This window comes from Pundamilia nyererei, unplaced genomic scaffold (assembly GCF_000239375.1).
Source record: "Pundamilia nyererei isolate P.nyererei 1_Seehausen unplaced genomic scaffold, PunNye1.0 scaffold00002, whole genome shotgun sequence".
NCBI lineage: Eukaryota > Metazoa > Chordata > Actinopteri > Cichliformes > Cichlidae > Pundamilia > Pundamilia nyererei.
Window position 1 is genome coordinate 1,998,716 of NW_005187403.1, and position 25,052 is coordinate 2,023,767.

At 40.9% G+C, this 25,052-nt stretch overlaps 1 protein-coding gene across 2 annotated transcripts in view; it reads right to left on the minus strand.

The window, feature by feature from the left end:
- Positions 1–4,410: 4,410 nt before the first annotated feature.
- lhfpl2a (LHFPL tetraspan subfamily member 2a) overlaps positions 4,411–25,052 on the minus strand; it is a 35,961-nt gene continuing 15,319 nt past the window's right edge. Inside the window, exons 1-3 of one of the 2 annotated variants that reach the window (XM_005720111.1) lie at positions 16,895–16,956; positions 11,322–12,155; positions 4,411–5,596 (exon numbers count right to left, since the gene is read on the minus strand). In XM_005720111.1, coding sequence (XP_005720168.1) covers positions 5,340–5,596; positions 11,322–11,739 — 675 coding nt within the window. In that variant the 5' untranslated portion in view covers positions 11,740–12,155; positions 16,895–16,956 and the 3' untranslated portion in view covers positions 4,411–5,339. Of the gene's footprint in view, positions 5,597–11,321; positions 12,156–16,894; positions 16,957–25,052 lie in introns of those variants that run through there. The other variant, XM_005720112.1, reaches the window with a different exon arrangement.

Below are 25,052 nucleotides of genomic sequence, written 5' to 3' on the forward strand. Positions count from 1 at the left end.
ATGTAAGAATTTCCATGCTGTTAAACAGAGCAAGGAATTATTATTATTATTATTATTAGACAGCCTTTCCAAACATCCTAAATTTATTTTGGATTTTTTTTATTGCCTTCTTATATTGTCTTGTCAATCCCAGTCCATTCTTTGGTAATTCTCTCAAGCTTCTCCAGATTTAATGGTCTTCTGGAGGTAGTTCCTCACAAGGACCAACGTATGTTTTGGGTCGCTATTATGTTGGAAGACACAGCAATGGCCCAGATCAAGTTTTGATGCTGATCGGTTTTCTTTCAGAATCTTCTCATGCCTTTAATTTCTTCATGAGTCCTTCCTGACAGCAATGACACTCTCACCCCTGTGATGATGGTGACTTTGGGTTCTACACCTCTCCATTGTTTCTTCAGAAGTGGAGTGTTTCTTGGTCTGTAAGCTCACAGTTCATTACTGTGCAGGGTTTAAGTGACTATCTTTTTTGAGGCTGTAATTCCCAACTTGGCTAAGTCATTCGCTCGTGTCTTAGCAGTTGTTCTGGGGTCTTTAGACTCATCTCTCATGAGTTTTCTTTCCCAAGTCTTTCAAATCTTTGGCTTCCTACTTCTGCGAGACTTGTTCTGTGCTGTGCGACTCTTTCTTGATTCTTGATGAAATTTCTCCCTTCAGTTCTTGACACTTTGAAATGCTGTGATAGCTTTGTACATCCATCTCTTGCTTTGCGAGCATCAATGAATTTTTTTCTCTAAACTGAAGTCTAAAGTCATTTCTTTTGTTTTTGGCATGATGACAAGTGACAGCTCACACCCTCGCTGAAGTTTTTATACTGTGTGTAAATTGGAAGGTAACCCTCAGTTTTAACTTGGTTTTACCAGCTTTGAGCATTGCAAAGTTAAAATTCATCATTGCACAGCAGTGGTTTGTGCTGTGGCTCAATAAAAGAGCCATTTCTCAGGAGGCTAATAATATTGACCCTAGTAATTAAATTCTTGTAGTCAGTTCTGTTAATTTATGATTTCTAATGAAAACAAATTTAGAAAAGCTATGTTGAAAATCTTTTGCACTGTTAAAAAAGCATTTGGGGAAAATTATGAAAAACTTCAAATTTCATAGGTGCTAAAAATGTGGTCTCATCTAAGAAGAGTATGTCTTAATATATTAAGCATGACCAAATTTTCAAATGAGCATTAACTACTGGCTAAAAGTATTAGCTGTGAGCCAAAAGTACCAAACTTCCTTAAAAACGTTGCATGATGTCATTAAGTACATGGTCAACTCAAGCACAGCATGAGCACTGGCTACGAGTACAGACTCCCCACCCACCCACAAACCTTTGGTTACCGAGAAGGAACAAAAGAGAAGAGAATGATGCCATAAAAGGAGAGGAGGTGGGTTATTAGTTTTCCTGAGTGGGACTTTAAGTGAATGGTTTATCCTGCAGGTTAACATTTCACCACCTTGCTGCTTATGGTGAACCACAAGTATGCAGATTGTGGATTATAAATAAAGTCTTCCAAAAATTCAACATTTTTCCTGTTTTTGTCAGCAGTTTGTGAATTTCACACACAAAAAAAAATTTATCTCACGAAGAGACAAGTGATGGATTCATCCCCACTGAAATCCACTCCAGCTAACAACAGCTTTAAATGTTTTTTGGATTTAAAAACAACAACAACATTGCATTAAAGTTGCACAAAAGCCCGGAATAAGTTTAGATATTTTTAACCCTCAGTCAAGCAAAACTATTCAGCAGATTCCAAGAATAAGACTTGAAGCTGGGAAAAAAGCAGGGGGGGAAATGAGCTTGCACTATCTGTCGAAAACCAGATGAGGTCAGTATTTATCAAAGGATGTAAAGATCAGAGTCACCTCAGAGTAAATATGGCTAGAGTGACTTCCAGCCAACAGCATTAGATTTTGTTTTACAAGAAGATTAATCTGAGTTCATTTAAGAGGTTCAAACTGTAGGTAGGCAGAAGAAAGGGGCCACATCTGAGAAAGACTGTAAGATTATCAATAAAATAACAACACTCAGTGTAGTACTAAATATGAAGAGGCTAAAGGAACAATGTTTCACTTTGTTTAACAATTTAGGATTAATAAAACATTCCGGACAGAGATCAAAGTTTCAACTTTTTAAATGCTGAAAATCTAATAACATGTTTTGTGAAAATAAAAAGGAAACTCGTATATCAAAAGTGAAACAATGGGGAAGACAAATCATATCAAATGTTTTACTACAATGAACGACATATACTGAAAGACAGGCGGAAATATGTCTACTAAACAAAGACATTTGAAACAATTCTGACCTTTATAAGAGAATTGGACCCAACAGAAAGTGGGTTTATAATAATATAATAATTATTAAAAAGAATAATTGGGTTTTGTGTGTACATGGCTCATCTGTGAGTCTTTAAATGTTTGCTGGAAACCAGTTCATTGTTATGTGATTGACAAAATAAGTCCCTTTGCTACGTGTAAAAATGTAAGTAACATTTGCGCCTCTGCTTCAGCTTCACTAAAGACTGAGATGCTAATTCGCACTGACATAGGTCTGGCTGACAGCTAGCTGCTCAAGTGGCCACTTCATTAGACCACATGGCAACAACTCAGTGCATATAGGCATTTAGACCTGGTTAGGATGACCTGCTGTAAACCACAGCCTACCTGAATATTGTTGCTGACCACTTTAATTAAAAAATATACCCACCTGTAAGTCTTTTAATTCTTATAATGATGATTTTAAACAACAATTTTCAAAGAAAAACTAGCTGAAATTATCTCCATCCAGTCCCTTGAACGCTTATATGAAGTTGAAGATGTCCTCCAACATCAGCGACAAGTTGCTGAGTCTGAAACAGATCTGCGTGAAATAAAGCAGGACGACACTCTCGCAAAGGAGGAAACTTTTAGCAGACCATTTCCAAAAAATTAAAACAATGAGCAGAACGTCACTAATTAGCTTCTTGGAGCTGAGTAAAGCAGCAGTGAGGGAGGTTTCTCGTTACAAACCACCCTTATTAACATTACATATAGGGACAGGAACAATTATCGATATAAAAACTTTTTTGTGTGTGTTAAGGTAAAATCTGACATCAGTCCAGGCTTTTTCAGTTTTAAATTTGAACCAGATTCTCATATAATCATGTGTAAGTCCCTTTCTAACATGACTTATCAACATGCGAGACTGAAATTTTCCTCTTCCTGGTTTGAAAGGAAACAAAGCTCACAAGTTCTGGCTCTTTTCTTTAAGTTTTTTTTTTCCTGACTCAAAAGGAAAATGAGAAGCGAAAAGTAAAAGCCTGTGGCAGCAAAGCAGGCCTGACTTTCTGCTGCGCTCTTCAGATTGCACTATTTGTCATGTGCCTAATCTGGAAGTCATCAAGCACTGTGTTTAGTTTGAGCTAAGTCTGAAGTGGAGGAAGGGAGCCACAGGGTTGAGCTAGAAGCTTCTCTGTAGTCCACAGGCCGGGACATCTGTGGAAGGAACTCCAAATACACTCAGGTTGAGTGCAAGTATTGGCATTCAGTGCTGGGGGAGGAAAAGGGCCAAACAGACGCTAGAGGTGAGAAATGTGTTGTTGTCCATTTAGGCAGTGAAAGGTTTTTGCATTAAGCACACGGTAAGTACAGACTAGGTCGCTAACTGAATGCTAGTAGTCACTTTTGCTAAATCCAGTCATTGAATTGGGCCTTTTGAACATGTTTCATTGTGTGTTTTAACTTTGGGAGCATTTTAATGCACTCGTCTCACAAATAATATGGCTTACTGTGCATTAGTTTGCGCTAAGAACTTGTTCAAGAAATCTTGTTGATAAACAAGGTGGCTAATATTAGCTTTTAACTTCATTATCTGCTCTCTTGACCTAATATATCCACTTCTGGAGATACTCAATTTAAAGGCTTCCAAACTGGAGTTCACAAAAGGCTAAGTAATGCAAAGGTGGCAACATTCATCCTTTACATACAGTCTATAGTTTTACAAAATCAAGTTGTCAACAAAATACCCAATATACCATATATAACCAAAACAATATTCATTTAGATGATAGATCTGTACATGATAATGAATCCTAGCTAGACGCTAATCAAACTGGTTTATTATTTAACTGTATAAAATATATTGTTTTCTTCTGCAGTTCAGTAGCTCAGAGTTCTAAAGAACATGTATTTCAAAGCTATACTTCACTAAATATACTTAGTTACATTACACCACTGAAAATGAGGTACACACATGGAGAGCTGAGTTCTGCATCAGTGGAAAAACTGATCACCCACTGGTTGGAAAATGCACCCACCCCCACCTCAAGGGCCAAACCGAGGTCTCAAGCTGGCTGCTCCACTTGCTGGGCCTCCTTCTCCCCCCTTCCCCACAGCAAGGCTCTCCCTGCATAAGAACTGAAACCAAACGTATTTTTTCCCCCCTCCTTCTTCTTTTTATTTGTTTGGCAGAAACAAATGGGAATAGATAGGACACTCTGTATGACTCGACACACTCCCTGAACCAGACGTTACTTAACAACAGCAATACTTCATTTATTTATGTGTCCTCATCATTCAGTCCATGTGCACAGATTACAGGATGTCTGCTGAGGAGCACCAGACACTTCACAGGTCAACTGGTTAGGATTAAGCCCACTTCATGTTAGGATTTGACAAACAAAATGCACCGAAGAGCCTCCTTTGCTCGTCCTTGTGCAGTCCATGTGAAGAATCGTTTCCACCGATACATTTCAAGCGTCTACAAACACATTAATTAATCAAATAGTACATTCTGTAAGCTCTAAAGAACATCCACTCTGAGCTAAAGGCCATTTATTTTTATGAGCAGTTTATTCTGACTGACTAGTGGTTCCCTTGTTGACAGTTAACAGATCCAGGTTTATTTTTTTTAAAGTTTTTTTTCATAGTTTTTTTTTTTTTAAGGCAAGAGTGACATCATCAGCCCAGCCTGGATCCAGCTGACCATCATTCTGCGATCATAACTATGTACAAAATATATATAATCACGCTTATTTACAGAACATGTGGTAACAGACAATGCCTCGCAGGGCATCCACATGCTTAAAATGAATACATAACAGACACAGCACCTCTAGTGGCAGAAAGACAAAGACAGAAACTTAGAAATAAAACAAACAAACTTGGCACTTATAAGTTTCTCCCACTTCAAACAGAAAACTGAGACAAAATAAGAGTCAGTATTAGTGGTAAACAATGAATGGGCCCTCAATTTCACAGGCCAGCTTTTTTATTTTTGAATAGGCAGAAGAGGGCCAGATCATAAGTGGCACATCTCTGCCTCATCCTTCTTCTCTCCCCCCACCTGCACAATAAGTGTTATCTGAGCTTCACAGGAGGCAGATCAGGCTCTTGCCCTCCTCGATCTCCTCCTGAACCTTATCGCTGGAGGTGGCGATCTCAGCCTGAGCAGAGAAGACAGCGCAGACAAAGGTGAGCACAGTGCCACCCATGGCGGTGTAAAAGGCCCAGCCCATGGAGCAGAGACCGGCGCGGTACGGCGCCGCGTCTGGTCCGCAGTACAGCTGGACCTTGTCTGAACCCCAGCCAGCAGGGTACAGCATCAGACCTAGGATCAGGAACAGACCTGCAAGAAGGGAAACAAATAAAAGACATCATAACTCAAGTGTTTGTAATGAAATCCAGCATACGTAGCAGCCCTGTGCTTATTATACCTTGAAATACGGTGCGCTTCAACAGCAGAAGAGCTTTTAACTCAAAGCAGGCTTTCACCAGCTTTTTAATTTTAATCCTGCATGCTACAGAGGGAAATCCCAAATTTCCTAAGCTAAGCAGTAACGTCATGATGTACGTCAGTAAGCGAACACATCATATCAACAGTTTAGGAGTGGATTCATTTCAGAGACAGACTAGCTTCCTTCTGCTTGTATCAAGCAGAAGGAATAGCAGTTAGCCTGCACAACACTCTGTAACAGTGGTGTCAAGAAAGATGAGTTTTCTTTACAAAGAAAACCCAAAACACCCAAAACACAGCGTCAGCACAGCTCCTTATCTTGGCCAACATTCAGGCCTCTTGCTCAGATGACTTTTACAATATAGAACAGCTGCAATCTTAAAAATGTCTACACACATAAATAAAGAGGGAAGAAAAAGCATCAGAAATACTTCTGTGCCAGCTGAACTTCATCCACGAGAAGCAGCTGAACGCACATGGAAAATCTACCGAGTGGCTTTTGAGTGAAACGTTATTTTCAATGTGAACAATTAACCGAGGAGCGCCACGTCATCTCGTCTGCATGTTTATAAATCCGTGCACATATATAAACACATTGTCAGTATTTGTCCGTGATTCTAATCACATATGGTTAAATATGATTACAGCTTTGTTTTACTGCGTCTGTTTATGCAGCGGCCAGGGTTGCTTCAACGGTAGGAGGGACGTCTGCAGGTTTGGACACATTCTTGTCAAGACTTTTTAAATGAAATCTAGGGGACGGCATCAAGAAAATCCATCAAAGAGGACATGATAAAGCAGTGACTCCATAAACTCAATGTGGATTCACCAGTGCATCGAGAAGACCTCCTGTGCTCTAAACATGTATTAAGCAGTGCTTGCCACATAGGTGCTAAGTAGGTGACGGTGAAAGTAAAGTGTCACTGTTGCAAGAGACTCGGGCAGATTATTTTTTTGAAAATAAAAAACATTTCCGGCCGCAGCGGCGTGCTGGCAGCTCAAGCATCCTATCGGGACACAAAGAAGAAGAAAACGTTTAAACTGGCAGAAATGATTTCCTGTCTGATGTATGACAGAAAGACCTCTCAATCCTGTGCACAAAGCAGAGACTAGATCAACAGGATAAAAGTAGCCGATGGACTTTCCCGCCTGGCCCGGTCACTGGCCGACCCTCCGGCGTCCTGAGTCTTTGTAGGAGGAGGGGGGTCGCTTCCTGTGTTACCATGACCCACTTCTACCACTCTGCCTCTTCAGCTTGGCTTCAGCCCCTCGGCACGCACGGCTTGTCTCATAGATGGAAAGGCAACCTTCGTTCTAAATGCGTTTGCGTCGTTTCTTCTACTCTGCTCTGCCATGACAGCGGACGAGGTCAGATGGCCGGACGAGGAGTCTGCCTTCAATCAAAGCTCAGGAGGAAGCATTTACAGTAATACAATTACTGACAATAAAACAGCCAGACAGGGAACGAGGATTTAGCTCTCTTTCAACAAGCAGGTCCTGTTAGCTTTGCTCCATAAAAACCTCACGTGTAGCCTGCTTCAAGTCTGGCGGAGAACATGCCTTTTCTCTTCTAATCTCTCTTCCTCTTTCTTCCTCCTCCCATTCTCTAAAGCACCCAATATCGTATTAAACAGGGAAATGAAAACTAGGTCATAAATTCTTTCCACATGTTGCTGCCTTGCCCTAACGGCCAGACCGGCTCTGCTGATGGATTGAAGGCATGGTTTTAATTCACAACCCCACCCCTCCAAAGACCCCCACTCCACACACACACACACACACTCATTCCCATTCCACCTTCAAGCTGGACCTTCTAACCTAATATCCCAGTGTGCTCCACCCTATTCTCTCTGCACTGGCTTGCGTCTCTGTTCACTTCCAAACTGTCAGTTCTGTCTTCAGTAAGAGAGGTTGTTAGTTTGGTTTTAAAAGTTGTTTACTGTCATTATGAAACATCCACACATCCACTGTAACCACAGGAAAAGCTAATCAGTGCATGGGAATCGCATCTCTTATCATTCAGAGCTGACAAGTCTGCTTCCCTCTTTTATGTAACGTGATATCTTGTGTGAGAGTCATCATTACTCAACAGCACAGCTTAAATTCCCGCAAGACACTGCTTTATTTTGTTTCTCCTCCAGCCTGGAGCTTAGTCACAGTCACCGATTAAACCTGTTTAAGTTTATGGAAGGTAATAAAAGTATTTGACACAGAACGTGCAAGAATCTGAGACAGTTTTATGGCCCTGTTTGTTTGCCGCTCTATCTGTAATCCCTTTCAGCTTGAGTGACGATGAGTGAGTAAGTCATTTTAGTAAATGTACAGCAAGTTTAACTGGGGTATAACAAGTCTTTAGGGCCCCTAAAGTGTGCGCCTGCAGGATGCAAAGTTTAACCCGGCTGACCTTCAACAGGAGTCTGTCTGTTTTAGCTATCTGATTGCATAAGGTGAAAGGAATGACTTGAACTTCTCCTGAAATCTCAAAACCATCTGAGCTTAAACTATTTGTCTGTTTAAATTGCATCTGGGACACTGCGGCCATCAGAAAGGCGTCGTATAAAAAAAGACTGCAGAGGCTGAAGTACAAAGTCCAAGTGACATCAACGAATGTGAAGACGAGGTTAATAGGTTTGGGAGTCACTCCAGTGAAATGACGTGACCGTCTCTGGCAAGAGAGTCGCAATCTTCCTATCTGAGGTCAATCATTTCCCCAAACATCTGCCGTCTGGCTCCAGTTTTCTCATTACCGGAGGGTCGGCACGCATTGTGGAAATAATGATAGTAGAAAAGTCGGTGTGGTAGCCTTGGTGATGGATATCAAGTGATTGTGATATCATTCACTGGCCTCGTGAAAAGTGGAGTAGAAGGCTGTAGAGCACAATGGCTGACTAATGTAGGAAGTAGTGACACTGTTAAGATACCGATGCAGTTGACCATCTCCTTTCTCATCCTGTGGCTGAAAACAGTGCTTCGGAAGCACAAAAGAAACTCGCCCGCCTCCTCAACTGTTTGATGCTTTCCTCGCCCCCTTTCCTCTTTCACATCCTCATCCTCTAAACAAAGAGGAAACTCAGGGGTGCATTTCTCCCCTTTTCTTTATCTCAACCATGTCTCCCGCAATCCAATGACTTAATATGTAAATAGAGGACTTTACGGTTATGTAACACTGTGCTTTGTGGGGCCATGAATCCACTTTTATAGATCACCTGACATATGACCGTCAATCTGGGCTCAGTGTGGAGGATGGTTTGTTTTTCATCACTCTTTGGAACATAAACAGAGGTAAAATGAATGGATTCAATCCAATCATTAATATACTTCTCAGTGTAAACTGTAGTTTATCATGCTAGTCAGTAATGTGTGTTATGGGGAACAAATTGAGCGACTCCCTGGTAACTAGCATTCCCTAGGTAAAAATGTGTATGCCCTGATAAGCTGGCGAGTGTTTCCTGGCAGTTGCTAGCGTGAAATTGGCCACAAACAGGTTTACAGCGCTGCACCCAAAAACTTCTTGTCATTACTTTTGTGGCTATTAGGCTATTATCTACTTAAAAAAAAATTGCAACTAAGTTTGAATGATATATGACCAACTTATTCTGAAGTGTATATGAACATGTCCAAAGAAGAAGTCTGAGACGCTGAACGGCTTAGCAAATGTTCAACTGCTTACTTAAATGTGTACCCCACCAAAATTCTTTTGAGTCTATTAATTACCACTTCCTTGTTGACTTCCAAAGTGGCTCTTTAGTTGGAGTTTCCTTGCAACAACTAGTCTAGTTATAAACACATGTGGCTTTCTCATAATGGCAGCGGATGGAAACAGACATTCATTTTGCATTTACTCTAACCTCAATCTGTTACTGAAAACTGTTTGAACTGAACATCAGCTGGAAAGCAACATGCAAGGATCTCAGGAAACAATCTTTAATGCTAAATCCTGAATCCTGCTCGCAAATGCTGTTTTACCAAAATAGGAAGCAAACTTACTTGTCACCCGATCACTTCAAATTGCAACAAATTTTATTGGTAAACTCATTTAAACTGATCAAGTCACTGTATGACTTAGTGATGGGTCAAATAGGTACTTGGGAGTAGGGAGTTCTGTTCTGTTTTTTAATTTCTGTAGGCTTTCAAGATGACTTTGAAATGTTCATTTATTTTCAAGCTGAAAATAGTATAGGACTGACTTTTATGTATATTATAAAACCAAGTAGTTCTGCCACACCGCCACCTCCTCATATGTAGAAAGCTAAAGAAAGAATGACTGGCATTACAAATAGTGTTTTGAAGGATTTCTGCTTGTTCAATATGGCCTATAATAGCCAGAGAAATCTATGTTTAGTTCCTCAGTATCAGCAGCATAATAAATTTAAGATAGCTGACAAAGAGTCATCTGTCTCCTATACATTAACTCACTGATCACAGGTGAAGGTTATGCCGCTGAATAGAGGCATTGGTAAATGAATGTTTTGTCCTAAATAAACATTGAGCAACTTAATCTTAATGAAAAGAAATGCATTCAAAGGAGCCACCCACTGGCTGAATGGATTTTGCTCTCTCAGGTCAGCAGGCCTGCATAGATCTGAGGGTACAGCTTGGCTTATCCTTGTCTACACACCCACCGTTTCTGTTTGGGCCTCCCACAAATAAACAACTGTGGGGGAGGACAGCCATAATCACCGGAGAGCTGAAGGCTACACTCTGTGAAAAAAAGATGAGGTTCAGCGAGCATGATCTCATGGCCTCCTCCCTTCCATAATTCACCACAGTGAGTCAAAGTGGCCCGGGATCTGACCTCATGTGCACAGGCACAGACACAGAATGTACGGCCGTCACACATAAAGAGAGATACGCATGCGTACTCGACCCCTTTGGAGACCAGAGGAGTGTCAGAAAGCTCCAGCTGACTGCGTGAAGAATAAATATTTGGGCGGTAGTTGCTCCAGTTGATGACAAAGAGTCACCATGCCCTTTAAACTTCTGCTTGGGTTAAGACTCACTGAGGGCTCCACAAGAATAAAACACATAATTCCAGCAGTGGGAGTTGTGGTGCTCATAATGAATGTGTTTAACTGAGAGCACAGCGTTTCATTTACCTTGATGAACGGTGGACGCCGCAGGAATGAACAGAAACAATACGGTTAAGATGAACAAACTTTCTTTCAGATTACAAAACTTGAACACGTATTTCTCAACTCCATGTCCTCAGTCTAAACTGACTCCTCATTAGGTACGAGAAAAACAAGCACGAGGAAGATTAAAGTCGTTCAGTCACAGTGTTTTGAAGGTAAACTGAAAGCCAGGCATTACAGAAAGCAGACAAATATTTGTTAAATACGGCTTATATGTTCTTTGTACGTATCACTGATGTGAAAAGTAAGGCAGTTTAAGACCTCGTTTACTTTCTCACCTCCAGATCTGGTCAATCATTGCCAAAGTGTGGATGTCAGATTGTTACTTTCGGAAAGCTACTGCCCATAAAGGCGTGTGCTTTTCTAAAGCTCTCCATCCATCAGACAAATTTGAGCATCTGACCAAAAACCAGTATGGGCGCCAAACCTTTCAAAGTCGTGTTAAATATCAAAACTGTTTTATATAAATTGTGTGAGAATCTCACCTGCAATTCCCTGCAGCAGTCCGCACACATTAAAGATGCTCTTCTTCATGATGCTTTGAAAGCACATGGTGAAGACGGAAATGAATGCCACGGCACACAGCAACAGGATCCCTGCAGCCAGGAAGATAGAAGTAGCCTGCCAGAACCCGCTGGCAATCTCTCCAAAGTGGACTGCGTACGGTCCGCACAGTATTCCCCGCAGTTGAGGCAGTTTTATACAGCGACCATAGATGCCTAAAGTGGGCCTGTAAGCCTCTCCGGCTGTGGTGGCCCCATGGGGGCCAAAAACTGCATCGGATGCACGGGGGAATCCAACGAGCCAGTCGGTGCTCATGAAGGCGATGAGCTCTCCGAACGCGGCAACAATACTCAGCAGAGTCCACAGCATGGAGCGACAGGTGACAATAACATGGCACATGCTGACGGTGGCTGGATGGCTCCCTCTGTTGCGATTTAAGACCTTTACTTGCTGAGAGATGAAACGCTGGATTGTGGATAGAAAGTCCTCAAAAGACAGAGAGCAAAGGTTGTGATCGTTCTGCAGCGAAGACGTGAGAGCGAGTGAAAACCCTTCAGAGGAAGAAGAAGGTGACACCGCTGTACACAAAAGGTTCACGTCAATGATTCACAGCCTGCTCCTTCTCTGTTTTTCTCTCCACTTCTCTCACTCCTTATCTTAACCTGGTGTTGTCTCAGTACAGCAGGTTCCTCCTCCTTGAGCTCACCCTCCTGTCGGTGCGGTCTTCAGACTCTTATTGTGCTTGGTTTTTGGTGTCTACATTGTATTGAAGTTGTGTTCCCTGAGCCAGCCCGCTGGCGTCACATCAAACACACCTAAAAGATAAAACAGGAAGGGACAAGAACAGGGTTAGTGCTTTAATTGCACATATAAAGGCTCGAAGATGATCAGTCATTTCTGCTGTGCTTGAGGAAGTGCAGGTCAGAGTTACGCCTCCCAGTTTCCCATCATATTTTACAAAAGCAGGAGTGTGGAGGATGAAAAGAGTGTGCAGAAGGAACAGAGAAAAGAGGCAGGGAGGCTCCTGGTGTAGATCTTTAAGAGGGGAGTCTAATGAGTTGTGAAGAGACATGCTCGTTTGAAGTGGGCCTCATTCGCTGTGTTTATGTTGAATGATTTGTGATCAGGCCACAGATCAGGCTCTGCACTCCCTGTAAAGTTTTGTGATTGAGGCAGCAAAATTTTAAAGTGTTGAAAAACAGAACATTTCTATCTATGCCTGTGCTCGTTTGTGCATATGTGTGTGTGCTGTGGGGGAAGAGGGGAAAGGTTAAAATAGACTTGGAAAAAAGAGGAATGAGGAGCGGATGCAGACGAAGAGAAAAACAAGCCCGAGGCCTCTCATCAAGCAGCCCACACAGCTGACCTGGGGTCAGTCAACGGCTGATAGCGTAACGGCCGTCCGGCTATCACACAACCACTGATAACCTCAGTGGCAGCAATTCTGTAGAGTCAAAGATGATACAAACAGGAAGCAGCAGGTGGTCTCAAATGCACATCTGGCACAGCACACGGATGAAATATACACTGCTACTCAAGCTCCAAACCTCATGCATGGGTGTTTCCATTTGAAACCCTCTATACTTTAATCACAAGCTATAACTAATTTGAACTAGTTTAATGCACATTAATAGATTATTATAAGTGGCATATGTTCTCTTGAAAAAACTTATATACACTTCATAATTTTGAATTCAAGACTCATAGTCATTCTTTATAATGTGGTCTTACTACTACGGTAAGTGGATTAATCTGATTGTTCTTCCACTAGCAATGATAGTTGAATTTTCCTATTGAATTCTCCATTAATCAATTTCCAAAAGCGTTTTTAGATGAGCTGTAAACTTCCTGTTAAAAAGAAGTTCTTCCTTCCTGCTATCGCCAAGTTTTATATTATTGCAAACCTTTTACATATCATAATTACACTGCAATAAAACCCTTTTCGGGTGAGAGATCTCATTCATTTTACTACACAGAAAAAATGGTTTCCCTACCCAAGGCTGTCTCAAGACTAGATGGATAAAATGTCAACCTGTAGATAACCTACAGAGAGTTTTTGTCTTAACAAATGTAAGCAGGAACGCCAGAAAAGATTAAAAGGAGCTCATATAGGAGCTTTTAAGTATTTGTGCTCATGTTCTAAATACAGCTCTAGGTTAAAGCTGAGAGTTGTTTCTTTTCTTTGAGGGTTTTTTGTGCCATGGTTTCCCTGCTGCCTCTGGGGAGTCTGTTAGTCATTCTCCAACCAATGTTTGGCAGAGCAGCAAAGGGAGCCGGGGGCCACTGTTGACACGTGTGCCGCCCGCACTGTGAGGTTTCCATTGCCCAGCCCTTGGAGTGCCCTTACAGAGAGGGTCGGGACAGACGTTCGTCCCCTTGTGGTTACATCCCGTTGTGTAACACTCAGTATGTGTGTGTGTGTGTGTGTGTGTGTGTGTGTGTGTGTGTGTGTGTGTGTGTGTGTGTGTGTGTGTGTAAGAGCACATCACAAACTTTGATCTTTGTCACCCTGTTGAGATATCAACAGTGGTTCACCTTCCTCAACCCCCCTGTCTTTTCCAGTGGAGAAAATGAGCCAGATCTGTGGTCCTTGTGTATGTGAGCTGACGTACAATATGTTTGGACTGTGTAAAGCAGATGAGATCATAAGAACAGGCACAGAGAGCTGCTTCAGTGGAGTTGGACCAGAGTTAGTTTTATGAATCACAAGCATTTTCGTTGCTTCACCGTGAACAATTGCGAGAACATATGCACACTCATACAGTTCACTTTTTTGAAGAACTCTTCCCAGGCCTTAAACTGATGATGTCTCAGGGGTGTTTTGAATAATGTCTGACATAAAGATTTAAGATTTAATATTTGACTCTAAAGTATTTAGTCAAACATTTCCTAGCTAGTTGCAAAGACTATTTCTTCCCTGACAGAAATATTGTTGAAAACACACTGGAGCCAAAAAAAAAAAAAAAAAAATCTAAACCAGCTGGAAAGTATTTGAAGACCTTGAGCCTTAAACTTTGACCTTGCTCAGCCATAGTGTGTCTGCACCACATGCCTCTCAGATGCACAAAGGCAACTAGCAGGTTTCTATGTCTGTGAAGTTTCTTTGAATTTGGGTACTTAAACAAGTCTGGTTCAATTAATGCACCTGGTATTTGTGACAATATATACCCAGACATCTGCTTCCTGTTCCCAGACAGACAGATTTGAGCAGGTATGAAGAACGCAGGTTTCCCAAGCTAGAGTGGAGCATGGTAGTCCATAAATGTGAGGCTTGAGGTGGATTTATGATGTCTTTTATACTCCCAGAGTAACCAGGCAGGAGATAGAGGATTATTTGAGGATCAGTTTACATACACAAAAGAGTTAACAGCCCTCAAACTGCACCCGCCACGATAGTGACACCCAACACTAATCCCCATCTACAAGACTCCCTGCATCTGACACATACTCCCATAAAGTGTGAGCAAGTAACCAGCTGTTAGAAAGAAAAGGAACTTCTCCAGAGTTTCATCTCAGTTGTCCTGCAGCCATTAAATATTGAGCTTGTTGAAACAAATGAACAAATAAAGAGGAACACGCCTCAGCTGCATTAGCTTAGGGTACACTCCTAAGCTAATGCTAAAATGCTCCTGATGCCGATGCCAATGCCCTTCAAATCTACACACAATCACATTAGCATACTTGCATATGACATTTAGACCAAACTACACTTGGACGCAAACCAAATTTTAACTTGATTATGTCTACTAAATTCCATAGCATTTAATCTCAAAGCTATGGAGACACTTCACTAAAAAACACAAAAAAACTCATGGTGTAGCTAGAAGAAAAGATTAATGGATTGTTTAAGTCACTGAGCATCATCCTCTTGAAACCATTAATACCAATACTATTTTATTTCTACATTTCTTCCCTTCAGCTCGCATCATTCAGTCTTTTCTTATCTTTTCTATGCTGATGACATTCAGCTGTGTATGTCTTTTACGCCTCACCAGTTGGATACGTTGTCCACTCTAGTCCAGCGTTTACCCAGGATTAATGATTGGCTCTCTATCAATTACTTCGTTTTAGACACCAACAAAACTTCATTTTGTTTAACCAGTAAATCCTTTGTTTGAAAACTTGGAGAAATATCTGATTCCTCTCTGGGTTCGACTCTCATGTAAAAACCTTCCTTGTTCCTGTTTTTCTCATTTAAGGAACATTTCTAAATTGATCTTTGGTGGAACTAGAGGAACATATTCATCACAATTACGATTACTAACTTGAACAATTGATCTCTTTCATGCATCCAAACGATACAGAAAGCTGCGGCCAGACTATTAATACGTTCACATTACAAAGAACTAAACTATTTAGTCCATCTTTATATCAAACACACTGCTACTCATAGTTTTCTATGAGAATCTCAGAATCGGCTGGTCATTCTACGTACAAGCCTGAAGACTAGGTGTGGACTGAGCTTTAGCAGTGTGGCTTCCTTTCCAACCCTTTGAAACAGTCTCCCACTACAATTACGTTTAGCTGACTCTGTGGAGTACTTTTATCCTCTGGATTTCGTGGACACCAATTCAATGGCAAGATTATAATTCCACTCATAATGGGACTTAAGCAAAATTTAGATGTTCACCTAAGTCATGGGGTCATGAATGGCTCTGAAAACAACTCCATCTACCCAGTAGTTGTTGAGACATTCATTGTAAACCAAAAAACTAAGCTGTTTATAGGCCTGAAAAGCTTAACACTACGGCTCCTGCTGAGAGCATCCATTCAGCTTTTCCCTAATCACAACAGCAAAACAGAAGGAAACGCCTTTCCACACTGCCCCTGACAGGAAGCAATCTACATATCTACTGTATGGACTTGTTGCAACTAAAATCCCATCCCACCACTGCTTCAACCTGCCTAAAGAAATTTAAAGAGTTTATTCATTAAGAAAGAGCCAAAAAGATCAGATACAATAAATACAAAGCACTTATAACCCTCTGGTGTCATTCTGGTAATGCCACCATAGTGACAAATCACAAATCCTGTTTATTTTTTGGGTTCCCTGCATTCCCAGCCACACCTCTCGTGTGCTGATTGTATCTGTGAGGATCTGTTTGAATGAGAAGCCCCCGCAGCTACAGAGGGGGAATGCAGGCTGCGATTGGTCTTAAATAACTAATAACCATTCAAGATAAACCACATGGTGAAAAGATGACAAGCAGTCTTACAAATATAATATTTGGGTCAACGTCAACTCTGTAAATAAGTTGCAATGAAAGCACAGCATCTGTCTTTCTTTGTATTTCAAGACTTTCCTTTGTTTATTTAAGGAAAATTACAGTTTCTGTCACTAACAAAGGAGTTTGTTTCTCACCACTTCTGCACATCTGCTCAGAATCCCGGAGCTCCGAAACACTATAAATAGTCTGTGATTAAGACCAAGGTATGCTATTTTACTGCATCAGCAAGGCAGTTCTTTAGATTCAGTTTACCCCAGGAGTCAACCCAGTTGTTTAAACAGGAAATGAAATCAGGGAAATTAAGAGAAATGAGACAATAGTCCAACCTGTCTCCATTGGCTTGTGGATAGTCCAGCTCTCCTGTAAATGCGGCCTCTGTGCCCCTGCTCTCCTCTGCTCACACACTTTAATAACCTCCCTCACGCTCGAGACTCCAGGACCCTCCCACCATCCCTCCTCTTGGACCAATGCATCTGCTCTGATTGGCTAGACTGACAGCAGATCCAAACTTTCTGAAAGGGTCCACATGGTGGCCATATTTCAGTGCTGAATCTGGGTTAAAATAACAAGATGTGGAGCTGCCCAGGGTTTCTCTCCTCTTTCTCTCTTGGTTTCAGTTTCTCTCACCTTCTCGCTCTGTTTTCATGGCTCACTGCACCTTCTCAATCATCCAAGCCCAACATTTCACTATCAGCTTCAATAAGATTTGCATTTTCAATTTCTTAAATCTGAAATATATAACTTTAAGCATTTGAGTAACATACAGCTGTGTGAGCATCACTTCAAAATAGACTGGTTTAACACTTATTTATCCATGTTAATAATAAACTACAATATGGCATTTCTATAATTTGGTTTGTAAATTACATATTTTGGTTGCATCCATTTTTACTGGATGTGTTGGGAACATTTATGGATAGAAATTCTAGGTGGAGTTAGCTGCAGTGCCAAGCTCGCTGGGCTTGGGACTGAATGTGGGTGGTCATGCTGACCTGATTGACCACTTGCCACAAAGTGCAAAGCAGCTGGGATGCAAATAAGCATCTCCAAGTCTGAAATGATGGTTCTCAGCAGGAAAAGGGTGGATTGCCTGCTCCTGTGTGGGGACGAGTGGCTGCCTTAGGTGGAGAAGCTCATTATATATGAGTCAAGGATGAATGGAGCAAGGAACTGACAGCTGAGCTCAGTCGTATAGATATGGAGCTTGATTATTTGGTGGGAGCACAGCTGGAATGGTTTGGGTGTCTGTCACAGGTGAGGTGCTTGGGGTACATCCAGCTGAGAAGATATCCCACAGCAGACCCAGGAAGAGATTACGTCTATTGGCTGATTTCGGAATGTTTCAGTATCCCCCCTAGAACAGCTGGGAGATTGTAGCATATGCTGGGTGAGAGGGAAGGTGTAAGTATGTATGCAAGTATACCTAAAGAAAACAATTACTTATATAGCTTATATATACGTAACCTTTGAAGTGCAGGATTTGTCCACTAATGTATAAAATGGCACACTGAATATAAATAGGTTTTGCTATTTAGTTTGTAAAACTCAAAAATTGTAATCAGTCTTGTTTCTATTAAAAAGGGGTCCATGAACGATGACACACACAGATCCTGTTACATCAGACTGATGTAAAAGATAGCTGCCTCGATGCTTGTTAACTGACTGATTGAGCAGATGGTTTGATGTCTGACTAATGGATTAACCTTTCTGGCTGATGGGAGAAAAGTGCCCTGGGATTGCTTACAGCAGCACTGTGTGCATTCAGCCAACAGTGCACTCAGCCACAGTGTTTCTCTGACTTTTGTGTTCACTTGCAAATGAGATCCATATGAAGACAAAAAAATAATAAAAGGGGGGGGGGGGGCAGGAGGCAAACAGGAAGAGAAGCCAATAGGTCAGTTAGACACTTGAATGCAACCTGCAAAGCATGAGGAAGAGGCCTTTCTTATCACTTTCAATTAAAGTCAGGCCAGAACAGTTCAAAAACGCAGCCTGTGAATGCAGATGTATACATGCTAGACCTAATAAAACTTCAACCTATTTTCTAATAAACCCTGGTGACTCATCCTCCTCGTACGGTAGAGTTGTATGGGAAGAAGTTAAATGAGCCATTTTAATTCAACCCAGTCACACTCAACAAAACAGCTACGAAGGCTCCAGGCTTTTTAATTTTTTTTATACTGTGAACATACAGTTTTCTGTAATAGCAGTGATACAATTCAAAATTCTTATTATTTCTTGATACAGTGGCGCTTTATGTCAAATGATTTTAGAAACCAGAGCACTCATATCTGTCCAAAAGTGTGATCGCAGCATCCAGCAGAAGTGAAAAGCTGTAGCTAGCTAATTAACAGGTTAACCTTGTTTGTTTAATATAAGCTTTCATTATTCTTTATATTAAAAAGTAATTTACAGTTTTCTTTATTTTTAGGATTACAAGACAAAAGTAAAGACAAGACTAAAGTTAAATGTAACACTGTAACTACTAGCTAACTAACTACTAGCTACTACTATAGTAAGCAGTAATTGTTAGAATCTATAAATGAATAAAAATAATACAAAAAACTACAACAATGAAGAAAAGAAAACTACACAGCGTGCATTTTTGTTTTTCAGAGAAAAAAAAATCACCCTTTTCTTTTGGGAGTTTGACCCCTGATCTCCTAACTGTACCTCAGACCTGATTCTGGGACCCTCTTGTACTCGCTGTCACTCTCATCCAGTTCGCTGTCCTCACCGAGAGAGTGTACTTATGACCCTAACCGTCCAATCAAATTTTATCCTCCTATGAAAGCTGCTTGTGCTCATTTCCTGCAGCTTTGTACATTATCATTTTAGTGCATGATTTGATTGCTTACACATCACATCAATCAATGCTCTCAAAAAGTGATCTCAATCCCTGCTCCAACATACCTCCTTCAAATGTCCTGCTGGGCTGCAACTGCCTGACTGATCATTTGAACCAGGTGTTTTGGAGTGGAGAAACCCCTAAAATATAAAACAGATTCTGATTCGGAAATCAGAGTCTGTCTCTAATCAACTAAAAGTAATTCTTCAGATATTCTCGCACATGCACATATTTTCTTAAATATACTCATTTCAATTCAAACATACATAAAAAATGTTAGTAGTCTTAGCAGTAGCTAGCACTGTGCCACATCCAGATTTGGCACTAGAAAGGATTGCTCCACCCCCAGGTCAAAGGTCAGATACTATGGTACTCCTCATTTTACTCAATACTTAGGTGTTTTATGTCACAAAATATGCACAGGTGCATAAATGAAAAACAAATTTAAGGGGCAGTGTAATCACAATATAGATGGTTCAAGAATCTTAAGCAGAAATTACTTAATAATAATAATCATTATATGTGCTATTTATTATTATATTATTTTATAATCTTTAATTCTTTTAACTAATATTAATCGGTTATGTGCTTCTTGCCATTTACTGCTTCGAATACTAATGTAGTAGAAGTAGCTGGATACACTTAGGTTGGCAGTTTACATCAGAAAAGACACACTGTTCAATTTACTTCTTTTATACTCCTGTGGTTTGGTTTGTTATCAGACCTCCATGTACTGCACACAGAGTCACTGCACACTGGCTGTTGCTTAAGCTTTTATCCAGATAATCGCCGTTTCAAGATGTTGGGGCGAAAAGTCCTCCGAAAAGACACCAATCAGTTCCACTTTCAGTTAATATTTTTACTCATTATCCTGACTGTGAGTGGGCCTAGTTCTCAGATACGATATTTGTTATGTAGAGATACAAACTCAGAACACCCAGAGACTTCAATTGATTCTCACAGACAAAGAGAAAGCTACCAACATCTCAGAGATTTCTCCTGGCAGCCTCAGGAGCTCTGACAAAGCACAGACGCTCACATCAAAGACCAGTGGATCAGCAGGGAGTAACCATCTACATGTACACACCAGACGCCTGCCAGGCTAAAACATCATTCATACAGATCCAAACAGAACATAAGGTGTCTTGCTTTGAGCTGCTAGTCATTCATCTTTCCTCGACAGACTTTTGTCTGTGGAATCATGAAGACTTAAAGGAAGAGAATAAAAAGTGGGGTGGCGACTGATAAAAGAAATCCAACGGACAGTGCAGCGAGATTGTCTGTTTTTTTTGGGAAAACCTAAACAAGAATTTTTTCGCCCAATTACAAAAAATGCTCTCATTAGCCTCCCACAATAAATATAAAAAGTATTTAAATACATTTGTTTTGATCAACAGAAAAAAATGACAAATATTTAAATTGTAATAATCATTAAAATTAGAAATGAATGTGTCTAAACAGCCCTAATTCTTCATAAAAACTTAAAAACATTTACATATATATGGATTCATGATGTATATAGTTACACATGCACAAAAAGCTATAACCTGAGCCCTTATTCCTTTTAAAAGGAGGTTGACAGCCTTTTTCAGGCTTGCAGGTTATTGTTTTGGTTCTCCAAATGGAATATCAATGCAGGACGGAACAACAAATGTCAAGTCTTTGTTGGGCTCATCCAGGAAATGTAAAGTTCAGTGAGTTAATAATGAGACAGGAATACATCCACAGATGACTGGCAATTAGACATGGGAGCAAATGTGACACAGGAGGAAACAAGCAAACAGGGAAAATCACAAGGTACATGGGAAAAGTGAACTTCAAAGTAACAAAGTAACCAAAAGACAAAAAAACTAACTCTGAAACATGGAAGATAAGAAAGATAAGAAAATAAGTAAAATCTGATGGGCCGGGACATCTCATCACTTTACAGTTTTAACTCACACTCACTATGAGAAAAGTCTCAAATCCAAATGTTCTGTCTGCTTGGACTCACAAAGTGAATAATAGTAGCTAATGAAGCATATAGAGCCACATGTTTCATTCTAGAGCTGGTGGAAAGTGAACAAAGAGCAAAAAGAAATATACACTCTTCTTACATCCATTCAGAGACAGAAACACAACACTGAACATGAAGCAGCTGTGTAGTGTTATAACGTGTCAGTGCTTCTTCTGTTGACCCCAAGTAGCCCAATAAACAAAATAAATGTGTAAAAATCTGCAAGCTTTTGGATTTGAAACCAAGTTTGGGAGTGCTTTATATATCCCAGCTGACTGTGACAGATTGAATGGTGTTTCTTCTATCTTGCGAGTCATGGCTAAATGTGGTCCCTGAAAGAGCTACTACTGCCTGGTCTACTTATAGAGAACTCTATTGTTTATCCACCCGAAGCATGTTCTGATTTTATACACTTGCATTAATAATGATAAAAAACAAACAAACAACTTATTAACATGACTGTGCATGCACTTGTGACCTGAATACTCAGGTGTGCCCAAGCCCCAGTTTGAGTCAGGAAGGAACTGATTTCATAGTAGAGAAACCAAATGCTTTATTTGGGCTCGTGTCAATGCGTGCTTCCCAGACATGCCACAGATATCTCATTGAGGCTTTATCTCCACATGTTTTCAATCTGAGCTCTGCCTGCACATGTTATGTCACTCCAACGTCCAGCCACCCTTAAGAGGCTGCCCCGAGTTCGCTTTTAAGAACTGCGGTGGAAAGAGATGGCATTAGGAGAGAAATATGGAAAGAGTTGGAGGCAACGGATGGACAGATGGAATATCTGGCTCTGATGAGAGCCTATGGAGTTTCCAGTTGGGGGGGGAAACAGCTTACTGAGTGCTGAAATCAGATGCAGTTTGCTAGACAAAAATCTCTAAAGCACTAAACAAACACCCAGACAAAAACAGAGCATCTTGCACATGATGGTAGCACATGGAAGAAAATGTTATCCCTGTTTTTATAACCTTCCTTAGTTATCCAAAAAAAGCACCTCAGGATCATCGGTGCAGTCTAAAAGCAGCTCAGGGGTGACAAATGTATGTAGGGAGACTGCAGTGATGTACATTTGCTTCTGCGCAATCGGAGAAGCCTGAGCTGAGTTTGAATCCCACAGAGGGAGCCGCTATGACCATCTGCCACTTCAAGGCCACGGCTGCTTGAGGCCCATCAGCAGGCACATGGAGACAGATGTTCGACACGCACACACAGGGGACGAGGTCCACATCAACTGAAATAACATTCTGGGCAGGGCTGTACGGTGTCAGCTGAAGAATACTGATTCTTTAGCTAAAAAAACAAGCAGGCATTAACTTTCTTAACAGGTCAGCAAATATCAAGCAGCATACTGACTGAGTTCGTCGCAATTTGTTTTTTAAAATTAGGATCTTAGTACTACTTTATTCTATGCTATAGATACACTTTGATCACAATATTTGGGTATGTGTAGCCTGTGCCATCTCATTTCATGCTACGCAATGCCAAACATGATGTAAGTTTCCACTGACACTGGCTCATCGTCACTCACAACCTCAGCGTCTTATTCACACATTTGACAGCGATCCATTTATCTAATGCGACAGCTGAGGTCAGGAGACAGATAAATCTCCCCAGCGAGATCACACCGCTCGTTTTTATCCACTCCGCTCTCGTCAGCGGTGCTTTTACTTCCCCGCATCTTAGCGTGGGAGTGTTATCTCTGCAGCATATTTGCTATTTTATCAACTTTCTCGGGAGTACCGCTGGAGCAAAAACACACATGTGTGTTGGAGGTGAGGGAATCACAACACTGAGCTCAGGAGGAAGTAAGACGGGAGTGTGGGAAAGAAACAAGGAGGGAAAAGGAATAATGGTGGTACGGTTTACAGAAGCAACAGCTAGTGGTCAGCAGGGGGCACACCTGTGAGAGGTGTGGCGCTATAACACGTCCCCCACAGAACAGAACAGCAGTTTTTTTTTTTTTAAACACGAAGAACATCATAAAATACCAACGGTTCACACATTCACATTTGGATCTAAACATGCACACCTCTGTTTGATCTCTGTGCATGCGGTCACCATTTCGCCCCAGAAACATCTGTTTATGTAATCTTGACAGATTGTGTGTCACTGCTGAGGTGGAGCAGGAGTGATTCTGGTAGACCTAAGTCTTCTGCAGGAATTACACTGTGATCCACATCCAGTTTAGGACAAAGTCATTCTTCAGCTGCGCCTCTGTGGAGGAAGCCAGAGGTCAACAATCTCTCATCTTCTCATATTGACCATATCACAAGCGGCGTACGGTTAGCCAGCGCCATGAGGGTTAAGAGGGTGAAGGAAAACAACGACCATCTGACATATCACAGCTTGGCGTCAAAGTGGGTGGCCAACCGGATCGCCACAGAAGAGGAGGGGTTAGAGATTATTCTCTCTGCCTGCCACAGAAGACAGGTTTTTTTTTTTCTTCTTGGCTCGGCTCTGACTCCAGATTGCTATATCTTAGCAGTTAAGAAGCTGAGAATAAGTGGCTGAGGAGTCTCCTATCCAACTACTAACCAGGCATGACCGTCCTTAGCTTCGAAAATCAGACAAGATGTGGCATCCTACGTTTTTTTTAACACAGTTTTCTACAGTGTTTCACTCAGTTTTGGAGTCAGCCACAAATGGCTATGAACTGTGGTTTTTGGCACTTCCACAACAGCACCACTTTTTCATCTCCAGGGTTTCCAGCTTAGCCATCTCATATGTTTTGTTGTGCTACTAGCATTACTCAGGAGTGCTACTGTAATCACATTCACTAAATCAGTAATGTAATGCGTTATTATACTAAATTCAATTCAAGTTATGTTGTTACTTGACAAAGCTTAATTATCTGTGCAGATAGACAGAAAGATAGAAAAAAAATCATTTAACAGAGTAATGAGAAAGTATTGTAATGAGTAATGTAACAAATTACTTTCTCTGTCAAGTAATGAGTAATGTCTAATACGTTTAGTACTTGTAATAGTCCTTTTTTGGCTTCAGCAGTGTTGCTATAACCTGAGGAGATGAACTGTAATACAGCTGAGAATCAGCTAGATTCAATTCAAAACTGTTACATAGCAAATCTGGAGGAAATATCCAGGATTGTAAGTTATCCTTTACTGATAGCTATATGGTAACCGACTCAGTCTTGTATTTCAGTGGGACCTTAAACTTTTATAGTGCTGTATCTGCTTAAAACTTATACGTAATGTTAAAACTGTTAGGCTGTTGCATTTTTCACTGTGACTATTTAGATTTTGCAAGTTGATATTGAAATCAAAGCAAACTAATTACACTTTTTATGTTATGTTTTGGAAAATTGAAGGAAATGAAGAAAAACAGACACCTTAGATGTACTATTTGAAATTAATAAAGCATAATCTTGACTTAAGAGTTCTGGCCAGACTCCAGGGATTCAGTGTTGGTGCAGTAAAAAATGAAAATATTCCACTAAGAGAAAATACCACTTTAAGAAATTAGGGGCCACATTCGTCACACCTATTTCCTCTGGCTGCTGATGGACTTGAGAGCCCTGAGGAGTCACCAGCACTCCTGTTTCCTCACTGTTCTCACTGTTAAGAGAGCTGCAGCGTTTGGGCCCCTCAGGCCTAACACTGTCTCCATTGTGCTTAAC